Genomic DNA, 14,830 nt, shown 5'->3' with positions numbered 1-14,830 from the left:
TGCACAGCCTCAAGCGTACTGAGATAGACGACTGATGCATTGCTTATGTAATAAGATTATTAAATATCAGATTTTCAAATTCACGCGTGTTTCATACCACCTAATTTTGTAGGTAACTTCAATCTTGAAAATATAATACATGTCACAGCGCCAAAACTACAGACAATTGCACCTCACAGCTTTGTCTCAATTCATCAATACAGGCCAACTAAGCTGATTTAGAAATGTTGACACGCCAATGTTATGAGATCGTCATTGCACCAAGCCATGAATCAATGCTATGTCAGTCTATTGTTGTAGTCTATCTATTGATTTATTTCTTTTGTACTTCATATAATGAAACCGAGGTTGTATAATATGAGCATGATAGGATACTTGAACAATGAAATTCTTCATACAACTCGCGATATGACTGCAATAAACGGTACTGAACAGTAGTCGATGAAAAAGAGGACTATGCGAATCCTGTGCATTATAGCTGCAGTAAGTAAAACTTATAAATATCGTTATTATTCATCTCATTTCCATTAGTTATCATCCTAGGATAAAGCTTTATAAATGCAACATGATGTAAGGATCATGCAATTTCAACAAACTATCAGATTGGCCAACAAGCGATAACATTAACCAATTATTGTAATGTATGTAGATATCAACTTTGAAGACAAAAAAAAAGACTTACTAAAATTATAGTTTGTGAGAGAACTGCATCATTTCGAAATTGTTTATTGCGTTAAGTGATGCAATTTGGAACTAGTGTCGTCAGACACGTTGATTTAAGGCCAGTTTCACACGGCAGAGACCTCGCTCCTGGAATATCATATTACAGAAGATCATATTTCATATTTTGCAGCTCTCCTGTACTTTCACATGGGGATCTTACGAATAAGCCGACAGATCTAACAACTATGCCGACGTTTGCTCAAAGTTATGACTCATCACTTTTTCTCAAAGTCTAACTTCCTTAAAAATATAGATAGAAGATTTCTGATTTCGGATTTGGATTCAGCGACCCCAAATTCTTTAAAGCATAAGTCCCATTTTCAAAAATACCCGAAAACAAGGGAGTTATAGCTGTTTTTAATATAGCTTTCCATTATCATATGATTATATAGTACGTACTAAGATAAATAATACTCCTGCCTCACAAAGGGACAGGCAAAGGTTTTAAGAAGTTTTTGAACACCTGAGAAGTTTATACATAAACATTTTTAATTTTTATAAGTTCTAGTTTTCCAAAAAAATATTGAACTATGAAAAGATGAATCCAAATATGAAATCATAAATCATCTCCACTCATCACCCAATAAAATAGGAGGAAAAGGAATGTTGTACAGTAAAATTCACTGAATTTCAATTGTCATTCAACAATCCAATTTATCAGGTTCAAATCGTTGAATATCACTTCAAATTCCCAGCAATTATTGACTATTTCTTTTACAATCAGAAAAATCTATATGAACATACAGTATAAACATTGTGCTGATCTGAATCGATCTATGGTAATAATAGGAATTGCAAGAATAGAAAATGTCATGGCATTCCAAGTAGTGATGTCTGTGTATTAGAACTGCTGAGTTGATAATGCATACTGAAAAAAAGTCATGAATAGCTCAGACCAGCCTGGCGACTTTGATGCTTTTGAAACCGGAATCTTGTTTTATTTTTATTAAAGAATGATACAGAATGGAAACCATGTATCATAGTACAAAGCTTTGTATCATGAGTAAGATTGACAATCATGGCTTGTCGATTTTAGTTGCTGACCTAAATCCTCATTCCTCAGTCGTAGAACTATGGACCAAGCGCGAGCATTTGCCTTTTATGTCATATACCGTCGACACAAACTTATGAAATTTATGAAAAGCTTGATAGCTTGAATAGTGATCTGATATTTGTTACACGTTTTTATTCTAAGACATAATATGTCTTGTAGACTAATTTTTAATGTTTCTTCAATCGGCAGGAAAACTTTGGTTTTTCAAAGTTATCTTACTCCCTTATTTTGGGGTATTTCCAGAAATCAAGATAAATAACCTACCAAATTTCCTACACGATACAGTGTAAGTGTATTATAATAGCTAGAGTTCTTACGTACTGTATAGTACAGTACCTGTTCGTTTTTACCGTATAATTATATGATAATAGAAAGCTTTATTAAAAACAGGCAAAACTTCCTTGTTTTCGGATATTTTCGAAAACGGGACTTGCGCTTTAAAGAATTTGGGGTCGCTGAATCCAAATCCGAAATCAGAAATCTTCTATCTATATTTTTAAGGAAGTTAGACTTTGAGAAAAAAGTGATGAGTCATACTTTGTGGAAACGGCGGCGTAGTTGTTAGATCTTGCCTCTGCTTGCCTCGAGGGGAAAAGATGTGACAAAACGAGGTTCCTGGATAGGAGTCACCATGTGAAAGACACGATTTGACTCAATGTACTTCGACAAAAAAACGAGAACACTGTTCAGTGTTCAAGTTGCACGTCTCCTATCGTGTGAAAGAGGCCTTAGTAGGCACATCATAAAATTACACAGAAACTTAATCAATAGGTCTATAGTGTTATTAGTTGAAGCAAGACGATGGATCCACATCATGAGGCATGAGGTCATCGATAGAGTGATTCAATACAGTACTGTATTTCAATTTTCCTTTTAAATTTTAGAAATTGGTTTCTGCAGCCTACAGCTGTGGCAGAGAAATTGTATACATTTTGTTTGTTTGAAGAAGATTGTTTATTCTATAGCTGTAGTTAATTCATATCTCAACAAGGTAAAGTGAACAAGAATTTAGATAACTGATATAGCCATTGTTCAAATTTAGAGTTTTTTGTGTGGGTTGTACTTGAGAGAACTCATATAATTCAAAAGTGATATTAAGGAGTTTTTAGCTCCAGTAGGCTAAGGATAGAAAGTCTCTTCTATTGAATTTTGATAGATTAAGAGAAGTATTATAAAGATGTTCTGTTGTTATTCAGCATAGAACGAATTGAAATCCCACGTTACCATTCTATGTTGCAAAAATTTGAAGTTAAATATTAATTCTAAATAGATTAATATAGAAAATTGGATCAGCGACACCATCAAAATAGTCGTCATCTTAGAACAGAATTGACGAAACTTCAATGTGAAAACTAATTTTTTATTATTTTTACTATATTATTTTTATACTGTACTAATCTTTCAAAATAATGGAAAAGTAAATACTGTATCAAGCTAGTCCGGAATAAATGCAGTATAAGTTCATTGCTACACGCAGTAACATTCACATCACCTGTCAGCATTCAGCATTGCTTGAGTGGGAAGCATTCGTGTTTTCTACAAGGAATGCTGACAGTCTAATGTGAATATCAAATACTTCCATTGCCTACAACTCTGCAGAGAAACAGTTGCAGGTTGAAACTGATATTATTTGGTTTTTAACGTTGTACAGTTTGTAAAAATCTATTTATGGAATCATCAATACTAATTTGAATACTTATATTTATTTACTATCTTGCACCTTGACATAGGAATAATATTATACCTCTTTATAAGCTACAGCTTACAATCATTTTATGAGGAATGTAAGATAGTACATGTTGAATAACCTAGAATTACTTTTCTATTTTTCAGATTTCTCAAATAAGTTTCATTTTCATGGTAGTATGTGGCTACATCACTATTGGAGTTGAGAGTCGGACAGATGATCCAGAGAATAAAGTGGAAGAGAGTTCTATAGAAGACAATGTGAAAACAGAATATCATGAGAAACCCGTGGGAGTTGTAACAAAAGTAGAATCAGAAAATGCTTTTGGAGATGAAATCCTCCATCATAAAACAACTGGCTCGGAAATCCCAGAAAAAGGTGGAAAGCACAAATTATCAAACAATCTGGTTGACGGCGAAAATAACCAAGAAGAGGAGAAACACCCACCCTCTTCTGCGAGATGGTGTCGTGATGTTTGGGAACATTTTTCTCCCGAACTTGATATACCACCCTATTCCGACATATCTGCTCCAGAGTCTTCCAGTTATGAAAGTTCCGATTGAAGCTCATATCAAATAATAACAGTACCGTAATTAGATTCTCACTTTATTTGGGCTTTCTACTGCTCAAAGAAATTTTATTTGAGGTATCATATTTTAAAATGTTATAAAATATTGGGTGGCACCAACCTAGATAAGATAATTTTATAAAATTTAGTAGTCGATTTCTCGATTGTTGCAATCCAGCATAAGTATCCATTAAACTGTACTTTACTTGAGTATTAAAATATAAATATCCAGTTTGAAAAACAGGCACTGTGGCATTTAATACCTCATAAATTAACAAGAAAGTATTTTTTCGAAGTCTTGTAAGCTAGTTTTAGTCACAAGAAAAGCCATAACGCTGGTGTAATTTCTTCAAAACTTTTCTCGTGACTGAACCATTTATAGAACGAGTAATCGAATTGTAGATGTCCAAACATAACTAGTTATCAATAAAAAACCGTTCCAGGTAATCTATATAATAAGAGAGAGTAGGGTTGTGTTGTTCGTGTGTTCGTTTATTCGCATCACAAAACTGTCAACTGTGGATTGCATACCGGAAAAAAACGGGAATGATTATTCAGATCTCCAAATTTTGCACATAGATTCTAAAAATATCAATCTCGTGCACCTGGAAGCCCAAATTTTAATTTTCCTTCTAGATTTTTCAGAATTAATGTTTAAAATTCATTAATGGTACATTCGATTTCATAAAAAATCACCAAATCATATTGTCACCTGGTCATATGGGACATATATATGAATCATATATTTATCTCATATTGATCAGGATTTTAGAGTTTTAATTACGAAAAGTTTAATGAACGGTGTTTCTGCCTTGAACAGTTTTGTCATCGACAGAAAGATTGTTTATTTCACTTGTTATCAAAATTATTGTAGCTTCTCTTTTGTTTTTCATAACAAACGTGCTGGCTTGTGCGACGGATAAAAATATGTATTGAAATGGCTTCATGTTTGGCATTGACTGAGTTATATATTAATACCCAAAAATTTTACTAGTCGGTGTGTGAGCTCGTTCGTTAGGACTGAGAGTAAAAGTCCGGCTGTTCTGGTGAAGGGGATAGATTTGTTCTTGTTTTATAATACAGTTTTCCTGTCACAGTTCGGGCAGTTTAAAGAGAATTGTATTATTGAATAGGAAGGGATCTGAACCCACTTCATTAGATCAGTTTTTTATTTATTTTCATAATAATAACGTCGCGATTAACCAGTGGATGCCAAATGGGGGCCATTATCAAAAAGGTAGGTGACTACTGAGTCATTGTTTTAAATTTTCCATAATCACAACAAATTTAATCTTCACTAGCAGCCAAGCGAGTAGCCCTTGAAATATTATCTATTTATTGTTATTTATAATTTTAATTATAATTCTAATTTGTACAAATAATTTATTGTTTTGTTTTAATTATCAAACCAGTACGATCATTTCTGTTTTCATTTCCCCACCTTACATACTCGGTGTAGACACATATTGCTTACATATTTGGTGGAGGTTTATCCTGCCGTCCAGATATTGTTTACAATATGGTCGAAATTAAAAAAGGAACATCTGTTTCTATAATTGCTTTCTACCTGAAAAACATAGTTTTGAAACTTCGTTTTCCTGATGCAATGTTTAAGCCTACACAGGGCATGGATTATTAATTTTTCAGCTAGAAAATTTTTTGAGACAAATGCTAAATAAACGTCTACAGTTTCATCAATGCTGTATCGGCAATATGAAAACGCATGCAGTTAATATGTCTTTCAATGAAGGTGTTGTTAGTTACATAAAGAAAATTCTTCCATTTCTCACATTCTTCCATTTTTATTCAATTAAAATTTCAAAATTATTCGAGCCCTGATAGAATGACTGACTCACTGTACATAGGCTTTTTTTGAATTCTTCTAGATTTCATTACGTCAAGTTTTAAGAAAGACCCTTGCGAAGCACGGGTTACCTGCTAGTCAAAAATAAATGATAATATAAATCTAGGCTACTCAAATCAATGATCTATGTGAAAAAATGGCTAAAAAAATTAAAATAGTTCTAATCTTCATCTTTATAATTTCTTAAAAACATTTTGTGAGCATTACTGTAAAGTACTCGTATTTCTTGGGAATAAACTTATCTTATTGTTAAAAGCCGAATTTATTCCGTGATACGAGATAGCATGTAAATGAATATGTTAATCCTCAATGGTACATTGTTTGACTGATTGAAGATTTTGTACTTACTTTTCTCCACAGAAGATGTGACCGTCTATTGTTTTCTCTCGTAAACAAGTCAAGGTCAAATGAGGCAATGATATGGATTGTTTACTCGTATACTGAAATTCTCACTCATTCATAAACCAACATCTTTCTCTTGTCTGTTGCCTTGACCGTTTCTCTCAACTGTTGATGATTTCTCACATTCTTCAGCAACATCAACATTTTTAACGTACGGTAGCTGGAAATTAATGCAATTTTAGACAGAATTCAAATACTAATTATGAAAGATTAGGAAGATCTAAATAAATGTATGTGTAAAATTGTTGTTGAAAGCTGGTCAACCAGTGAAATCATGAGTGGACATTGAATAGAACCACGTTAGAAATATGAGATGAATCACTATTTCCTTATGAAGCGAATGGAAAGTATGCAAGCCATACAAGAACAGAGCTAGCCAGCCAGCATCGAGTGATATCCTTTTAGAGTCAACGCTTTGCTTCGGCGCTGATCCCACTATATACAGCTGTTTATCACAAATAAATATAGCCTATAAGTATTCTATATACTTACTATCTTTTCATCTGCTCAAACTGTCTTCCTCGAAGAGGAAGTCTGTCAGTGTTTGCAGAACTTGAATTGCGGAACTCAAATTCATTTCAATTTGCATCGGCCTGACTTTCTTTTTCTCAAGAAGAAAGATTTGCAAACTTAGTTCATTAATGACAGGCACATGAATTTCACTCACGAATATAGGACCTTAAAAGGTGCTAGGAAGACTTCTGTAGAGTTTGTTTACATTGTTTTCTATTTCAGCGGGAGTTTACCATTTTCATAAATAATAATTTACTTCCATCTTAATAGACACAATCAGCTATGGAAAACAATGTAAACAAACTCTACAGAAAAGTTTTCTATCCGATGCTTTCGTGGGACGAAAGGTGTAACAGCCGAAGATCATAGATTCTACATGCAATTACTATAATAAAAACTCTAAGTGCCGGTTGCACAATAGCCGGTTAAATTTTAACCGTGATTAATTCCACAAGAACCAATCAGAGAAGCCGTCATTTCAAAAACGCCTTCTCTGATTGGTTCTCGTGAAATTAATCACGATTAAATAAAATTTAACCGGCTGTTGTGCAACCGGGCCTAAATTTTTTTATATCGACTTTAGTTTTTGAATGTAGATTTTTCGATATTTTTGAAAAATGTCAATAACTAGAAACCTATCAGTCAAAATCGAATTCTAAAAAGGATATGGATTGAAAAAGGAATTAAGATTCATATACTTTGTTTCTTTGTTTGTTGTTCTTGAACTTTTTATGAACTGTCAGTTCAAACTGCTTGAAATTTGGTTTTGAGCTTTTTCCAACTTTGAAAAGTTAAGAAACTTTGAGCGAAGGAACAAATTATACATGAATTTTATTGGAAATTTCTTCCTCCTTTCAACCATATCCTTAGAATAAGATTTTGTCTGATAGTTTTCTAGTTATTGACGTTTTTCATAAAAATATCGAAGAATTCATTATTCATTATTTTACAAAGGCGACTTTCCAGAAGTATTTTAAGCCTAGGTAATGATGATGGGATGAATCATGATGCAATGAAGGTAGAGTTATGAATGAATAATTATAGGTTATGCTATCTGTGATGTTATCCGCTTGAATTGATTTGAGTCCACTTTTCAGTCCAGAAATAAATAAACTAGAAATTTTGAATTTGAATTGATTAAAACCCGAATATAATAGAATGATTACATTCAATAAGCTCTCAGAACTTGAAAATATTGAGTTATTAAGAAAAATTTTGAACCAGATAAACATCTAAGAATCTATGTATTTCGAAAATTAAGGTCAATATAAGAGAATTTTACTGAACATTTCTTGTTGCAAATTTCATGTAGAATCTATGGTCTTCTGCTTTCACACCTTTCGAGGGACATTCTGTATATAACATAGCAGTAGAAAAGCTTTTCTATGCATGAAATCATATCCTAAACTGCAGATACCGTATTCAACTGCATAATAGTGCATAACATGATTAACTAAATACCCACTATATATTTGAGCTTGAACATGTTGAGATCGACGGCAATCAACACGCAACTTGATCGAATTGCTCGTCTTCTCAATGGACGTTTGTCGCCTTGTCGGTGTTGCCGGAGCATTTCCCGTCACGCGACACCCTCCCATTTGCCCATTGCACTGTTTTTAATCAAATTAGCACCCAGCATCCGGCCATTAGTGATTGGTGTCCTTTGTCCCAGTAGGTTTACATCGATTGAAGTAGCGTTTGAGAGGAGACAGCAATGAGTTCATGTGTGTTACCTATTCTTATAGGAGGAAAGGAGAGAGAGAGAGAGAGTTGAAAGAGGCGAGTTGATTGGACAGTTAGTTTTATTAATTTAGATAGGAACAATTTTGGGTATGTTGTGTCTTTCCGAAAGTTTTATAGTTGAACTGAGATAATAAATAATACCTAGATAAATATTGTGATGTTCCTGCTCCTGGGAGGGCATGGACAACACTAAAAAGAATAATGATAAACTACTTTAAGGTTATGGAAGCGTATCTTGAAATTATAGGTTATGTTGACATTCGTATGGCTTTAGGAAGGCATAGACAGTGACAAAGCCCTGTGGTCTCGGCAGAATGAAATGTATATAATTATAGTGTGGTCCACGTTATAATGGCAGTGGATAAAGATAGAAGAATAGCGATGCCGATTGTTTGCATTAATTAATTATATTTCTACACTGTCAAAAACATTATTGTCATCTATGTGGACATCGAAAAGGATAGTACCACCGGCTTTGTCGATTGATAGACAAGGATAGCAATACCAAAGTTGATCAAATACTGTCATCATAACGTGGACCTCACTATAGTAAACGATTGATTTGAAAAAATAATTTCCTGAATCGATGGGTTGATGGTTTACAAAGTAGCCGAAGTTGGGACTGTGATTTTCTGAACTAATGCTATGGTTGGAAATACAATAGAGTAATATTGAATTGAATTTGATACCAATGTGCAGTTCAATTTGAATCTGTCTATTATAATCAATGCTGTTGCCAGGGCCAAGCAGAGATTTAAATTTTGGAATGAATCCACTCTCTAAATAATAAACAGAATACTTAAAAATGCCGGGCTACCAATTTTTCCTAAATCGGTTGGATAGCATTTCACACCTATTAACCTATGGATAGTTGTCGGCTCCAATGTAATAGATTCTTGATAAACTATGAATGGATCTATCGCCTATGAATGAGAAATCCAGTTTTCAGAGCAAATGAACTTATAATCTTCAGAAGAATTTTGGCAATATACTACACAAATACACAAAGAACAGTATCTTACAAGCCTAAGCATCTAAAGTCACTACGAGCTAAGTACTTATCCAGTTTATATAGTTGAAAAACAGTGGCTATTGGCTTGTATACACAATAAACAATATACAGACAAAATAGAACACTATAAACTGTTTAAAACTCAATTGAAAACATTAATTATTCACTTAAACGGAAAAATATTCAGAGAGCACAAAATTACAACACACACAGCCAGCCATTAGTTTCAGAGAAGAGGAAGGAACAGGAAAAGCCTAGCTACCAGGAAAAGAGCAAAGCTTCTTCAATGTCGATGTTACGGACACGTCACCAAAAAAAAAAATTATAAATTACAAGTTTAGAATTCACATTTTATATTTGTTCTCAATAAAACTTTATTTTGAAACTATTATTTTAAATTTTCATATATCATCTCTATTTAAATAATCCATTTATCTATTAATTCTGTCAACTCAGCCTCGGTGACACCATGGAACAATGCAACACAATCATTTACGATAAATTCTCAGTCAAAAAGTTGTCCGTAATCGATGACTCTGATATTTACTATAAAGTTTTATAGATCTCGAATTGAAGATTCGATTCCAATCGAGAAAAAAATGTAATATTACAAATACCCCCCTCTTGACATAAAAAATTTTACTGTTTGAAAATTGTTGAAATTAAATTTGAGAACAGTAACAATTTTTTCTATAAAAACATTACATGTTGTCCTATAATTTTGAAAATTATTATAAAAATTCATCAATAGCATTTGTTATATGTTTCCAAACAATATTTCAAAGTATCAAAATTACTTTTGATTTAGCTTTATAATTTAAAGGAAAATATCTCAACAGAAAGTTTAATATGTAAAGAATAGTTTTTTGAAATTGCACATAAATTTAATAGATAGAGAAATTCAATTTTTTATTGCAAAAAAAATTAGTATGTTGAATAAAAAATTTATTATTATAATTTTTTTTAAATGAATTGATGAATTGTTACATTTAATTTTCACATAAAATTTCAATAAATCAAAAAATGTTCATTTCTTTCACTATTGACGCGGTTGATTTTACAATTACAGACCCATAGCTTTATTATCTGTCTTTTCAAAAATTTTAGAAAAAATAGTCAAGAACAGATTACAGAATTATCTTAAATCTATTAAATTTTATAGCAACAACCAATTTGGGTTCAGGGCTGGGTTTAAAACAGAAGATGCTATGAAAAGGGTGATTTCTAAATTTTTTATTGGTGTGAACGAGAGTAAAAAAGTCGCAGGTTTATTCCTGGACATCAGGAAAGCTTTTGACTGTGTCAATCACGGAAAGTTACTGAGAAAACTGTATGATGCTGGCGTAAGGGGTGTATGTAATAGCTGGTTTGAGAGCTTTCTATCGGGACGTTCTCAGCGAGTTAATGTGGGGGGTTCCTTGAGTAATTCAGCTATCATAAAAAATGGCGTGCCTCAAGGGTCAGCTCTATCAAGTGAACTTTTTCTTGTTTATATCAATGACCTCTGCAATGGTAACTTCAAAGGCACTCTCACTTCTTATGCCGATGATACTGCTCTATGCTACACCACAGATTCAGAACCACAACTACAAACAAATATACTTGAAGACCTAAAACTAATCAATATTTGGCTCCGTTACAACTATTTACAACTAAATATCGATAAATCAAAAATACTCAGGATTGATCTGCGGCCACAACCAATTCCTCTATGTCCACCATTCCATAGCCCAGATTGTGATAATAGGGATAACTGTGACTGCAGACTAATCACTGAAGCAAAATCCCTTAAATACTTAGGATTAACATTGGACTCGCAATTGAACTGGAACGAACATATACAGAATCTAAAAAAAACAATTAGTCATAGCATGCAGGAAATTTTACTTTTTGAGAAATCTTTGTCCTGACCATGTTTTAACCATGTTGTATCATGCACTAGTAGAGAGCAGGCTACAGTATGGCATTGCAATGTGGGGAGGGGCTTACATAACAACACTCAATCCCTTAGTAGTAGGCCAGAAATTCATAATGAGAGTGATAAGTAGGAAACCAGTTCAACATCATTCCCTCATTCTATTCAGAGATAGAAATATCTTACCATTAAGGTATTTATATTTTCACAAAGTGCTAGAACTATTTTACAAAGAAAGCGGCCAAGATCTCAATGAATTCATCTATGAAGTACGTCACCCAATGCTACATACAGGAGGGTACTTTATTCCGCCTCGTCCAAGAAAGGAAAAATTCAGGAGATTCTTGCTATATGTCGCTCCTCGTATTTTCAACCTTTTGCCTAGTGAAATAAAGGATGCATTACGCTTGAATAGATTCAGACACTTGACCAAGAGTTGGCTATTGGAGAGGAATGAAGTGGAAACATTGTTTCAATAAATTTTATCCCAGTAGATTATTTTAGTAATTTTATTATGTATGTATGGCATTTCAACACGCTCAAATTACCAGATTGCATTATTTAAGCTCAAGAGTACAATTCAGCTAAATTTATTTCTTATATTTCATAGCTTTATCTAATTACAGTTTTATTTTACATTCTCTCTCATTATTGTTCAGATTTTAACTTGATAGTTTCTAGTACTAGATCTGTTCATATTTACTATTCATATTGAAGGCATTATATTTATAGTTTATATCTACGTTTCTATTCATGCAGAGCTCTGCTGTTTTATTTTTGTTCAATTCTTATATTTGTTTAACACTGTAACCATACTATTCAAGAGAATAAAAAATGCATATGGAACATGAACAACCCCACACTGTAGTAACTCAGGGGTTGTTAAAAGCAATATTTTTCCACTATTTTCAGTTATACATTGTAATATATTGTAATTTAATGTATTTTTTGGAAGAATAAATTTCAATTTCAATTTCTTCTTCTTCTTCTCTTCTTCTTCTTCTCTTCTTCTTCTTCTTCTTCTTCTTCTTCTTCTTCTTTTCTTCTTCTTCTTCTTCTTCTTCTTTTCTCCTCCATGTGGAGAGAGAGAGAGAGAGAGAGAGAGAGGGAGGTTCATTCTAAGGGGTGGGGGAGGGAGAAAGAGAGGTTCTTCTCCTTCTAAGGAGCGGGGGTGGTGCAGCAGGAGCAGGGATGGTAGGGGTACATAGGATGGGTGTGGCAGGTGGGGGGAGGGGGGAAAAAGTCATAAAGAACGATGCAAAATCAGCCTTTCTTATCTACTGGTGTTGACAACCTTTTTTCCTTTTACTTACAATCCCTTGAGCTACCAAAGGTGCCATCCACCCTTTTGCATGGACAAGCTATTGGCCAAGGCAAGTGCATGCACAAGGATGAACCGGTATTTATTATATTAATTTTTCCTGTCCATCTATTCTAATAATTAGTCTTTTAATCATTTTATCTATCTTCATTCATTTATACAGTCCACTAGCTTTGGGCAGAAAATTCAATATAAATTGAGTCCACCTGGCCTTGAATTTATGCTACAAGATTGACCAGACCATTTTCAATCGATCTTGACCATTTTAGGCCCCACCTGCATACTTACAACAAATGTCAGGTGGTGTTAATTCTACTGTGTTATATTTTTCCTCAAAGATTGTGTATGTTTCTTAGGATATTCATGAACTAATGCATATTGTTCTTTTGATTTTAAGGGACTCTGATCACTATCAAGGTGTGCTGTGACACATTTTTACCATGCTGACCAGCGGCACCCTCTTTCAACTGCACGATCTGGAAGCTACCATCACCTGCTTCAAAGCAAAGCATTCTTGTTTCTGATGCAGACTTCCAGAGCTACAAATCTCAAAGCTCATCATGCAGATTAACATTGCTGCTATTGTAAGGTATCTCTCCTTGTATTTGGAACAGTTTAAATTGATCAGAAATGGCTCCTAAAGCCACTAAGTCTGATGCCATTGTCTGTCAATGGATGGGTGTTGCAAATGAATTTCTTTGATTGTCTGACAATCATATTGGAAGTAAAATCACCAATAGTGATGAACATAGAAAACTACTAACAGTGCACTCTCGCCTGACTAAACTGGAGGATTTGTATGACAATTTCTACTCTCAAATTGATCAAGAGACAGTTGATCAAAACATTCATATTAATTTTACTGATAAACTCACTGATCTTATCACTAAAATTACTATACTTTGTGAGTCTTTCGAATGTCAACAGGTGCAGCAGCATTCAGCATGCGACAATATGAACATGTCTCAAGACATGTCCATCATCAATCCAACCTTACCCTTGTTGCCCAAATCAGGCACCTGTTGTCACTCAGTATGCAGCAGCCACTCCTATCTCTAATCCAACATCAGGTTCAGGGTCCGCAGTTAATCAGCCGCCAGTGGTTTCTCAATCTCAACCACCCTGGCAGCCTGAATACTCTCCTGCTATACAATTTCAAGGTTTTAAATTACCTGAAATCGAGTTACCAAAGCTTGATGGTGTATTTTCTCGTTGGTTAGAGAACCTCATCCTTCTCCAATATTGTTGCTGATAATATATCAGTAGCTCCTAGTGTAAAATTTGAATATCTAAAAAGATCACTTAGTAAGGAAGCTCTCAACAGAATCTCAAATGTTCCACGTGGGCAGTTTGATTTGGCATGGTCTCTACTAAAGCAACGTTATGACAATCCTAGGCTTATTGCTGACAATCATGTTGGAGCAATCTTGAATCCTCCCAATTTGAACACTAATTCCGCTCAGTCTTGGAGAGCCTTTATTGATCACTTGAAAACTCACATCTTTGGTTTAGAATCACTTAATCTGGGTATTGATATAAAAAATCTATTGTACATGTATATATTTGTCTCACGTTTTGATTCCTGTACCCTGAGGGATTGGGAGAGATACAATTCACTCTATACCGTTTCATCAATGGAAAATCTATGGGATTTTATGGAATCACAACATATGGTCACACATGCTGTCATATATAGTACTGTAAATAATACTCATTCATTACACAAGCCTACTAATATTAGTAATAATGTCAAATCAATTCAACCCTCATCTAAGCTGTGTAGTAAGCAACATTCTGTTCCTATTATTCAAAAGTGATTTGCTTGCTTGTTTTGTAAAGATATAACACATAATGTCTTCAATTGTCCCTTGTTCTTGAAGATCTCTCCTGTTGATAGAAGGGATGCTGTAAAAAGAAAATCACTCTGCTTTAATTGTTTAAAGCCTTTTGTTCAAGGTCACTCCTGTCTTGGCTCCTGCCGTCAATGCGGAAATTCGCATCATAGACTCCTCCATGATGCCATGT

General features: G+C 33.9%; 1 protein-coding gene across 1 annotated transcript; it reads left to right on the top strand.

Annotated features, from left to right (window-relative positions):
- Positions 1 to 340: 340 nt before the first annotated feature.
- LOC111060093 lies at positions 341 to 4,338 on the top strand. The gene is made up of 2 exons (XM_022347739.2): positions 341 to 483; positions 3,611 to 4,338. The coding sequence occupies exons 1-2, from the start codon at positions 442 to 444 to the stop codon at positions 4,025 to 4,027; spliced, it is 459 nt and encodes a 152-aa protein (XP_022203431.2). The 5' UTR covers positions 341 to 441; the 3' UTR covers positions 4,028 to 4,338.
- The last annotated feature ends 10,492 nt before the right edge of the window (positions 4,339 to 14,830 follow it).

The sequence above is a fragment of the Nilaparvata lugens genome, chromosome 7, assembly GCF_014356525.2.
Source record: "Nilaparvata lugens isolate BPH chromosome 7, ASM1435652v1, whole genome shotgun sequence".
NCBI classification, from domain to species: Eukaryota; Metazoa; Arthropoda; class Insecta; order Hemiptera; family Delphacidae; genus Nilaparvata; species Nilaparvata lugens.
The sequence above is the reverse complement of the archived record's forward strand: the minus strand, read 5'-3'. Positions and strand labels throughout refer to the sequence as shown.

Coding starts and splice junctions, on each gene's coding strand:
- LOC111060093 (XM_022347739.2), top strand. CDS start 442: ATGAAAAAGAGGACTATGCGAATCCTGTGCATTATAGCTGCA. Junction 484..3,610: donor TCCTGTGCATTATAGCTGCA/GTAAGTAAAACT, acceptor TCTATTTTTCAG/ATTTCTCAAATAAGTTTCAT.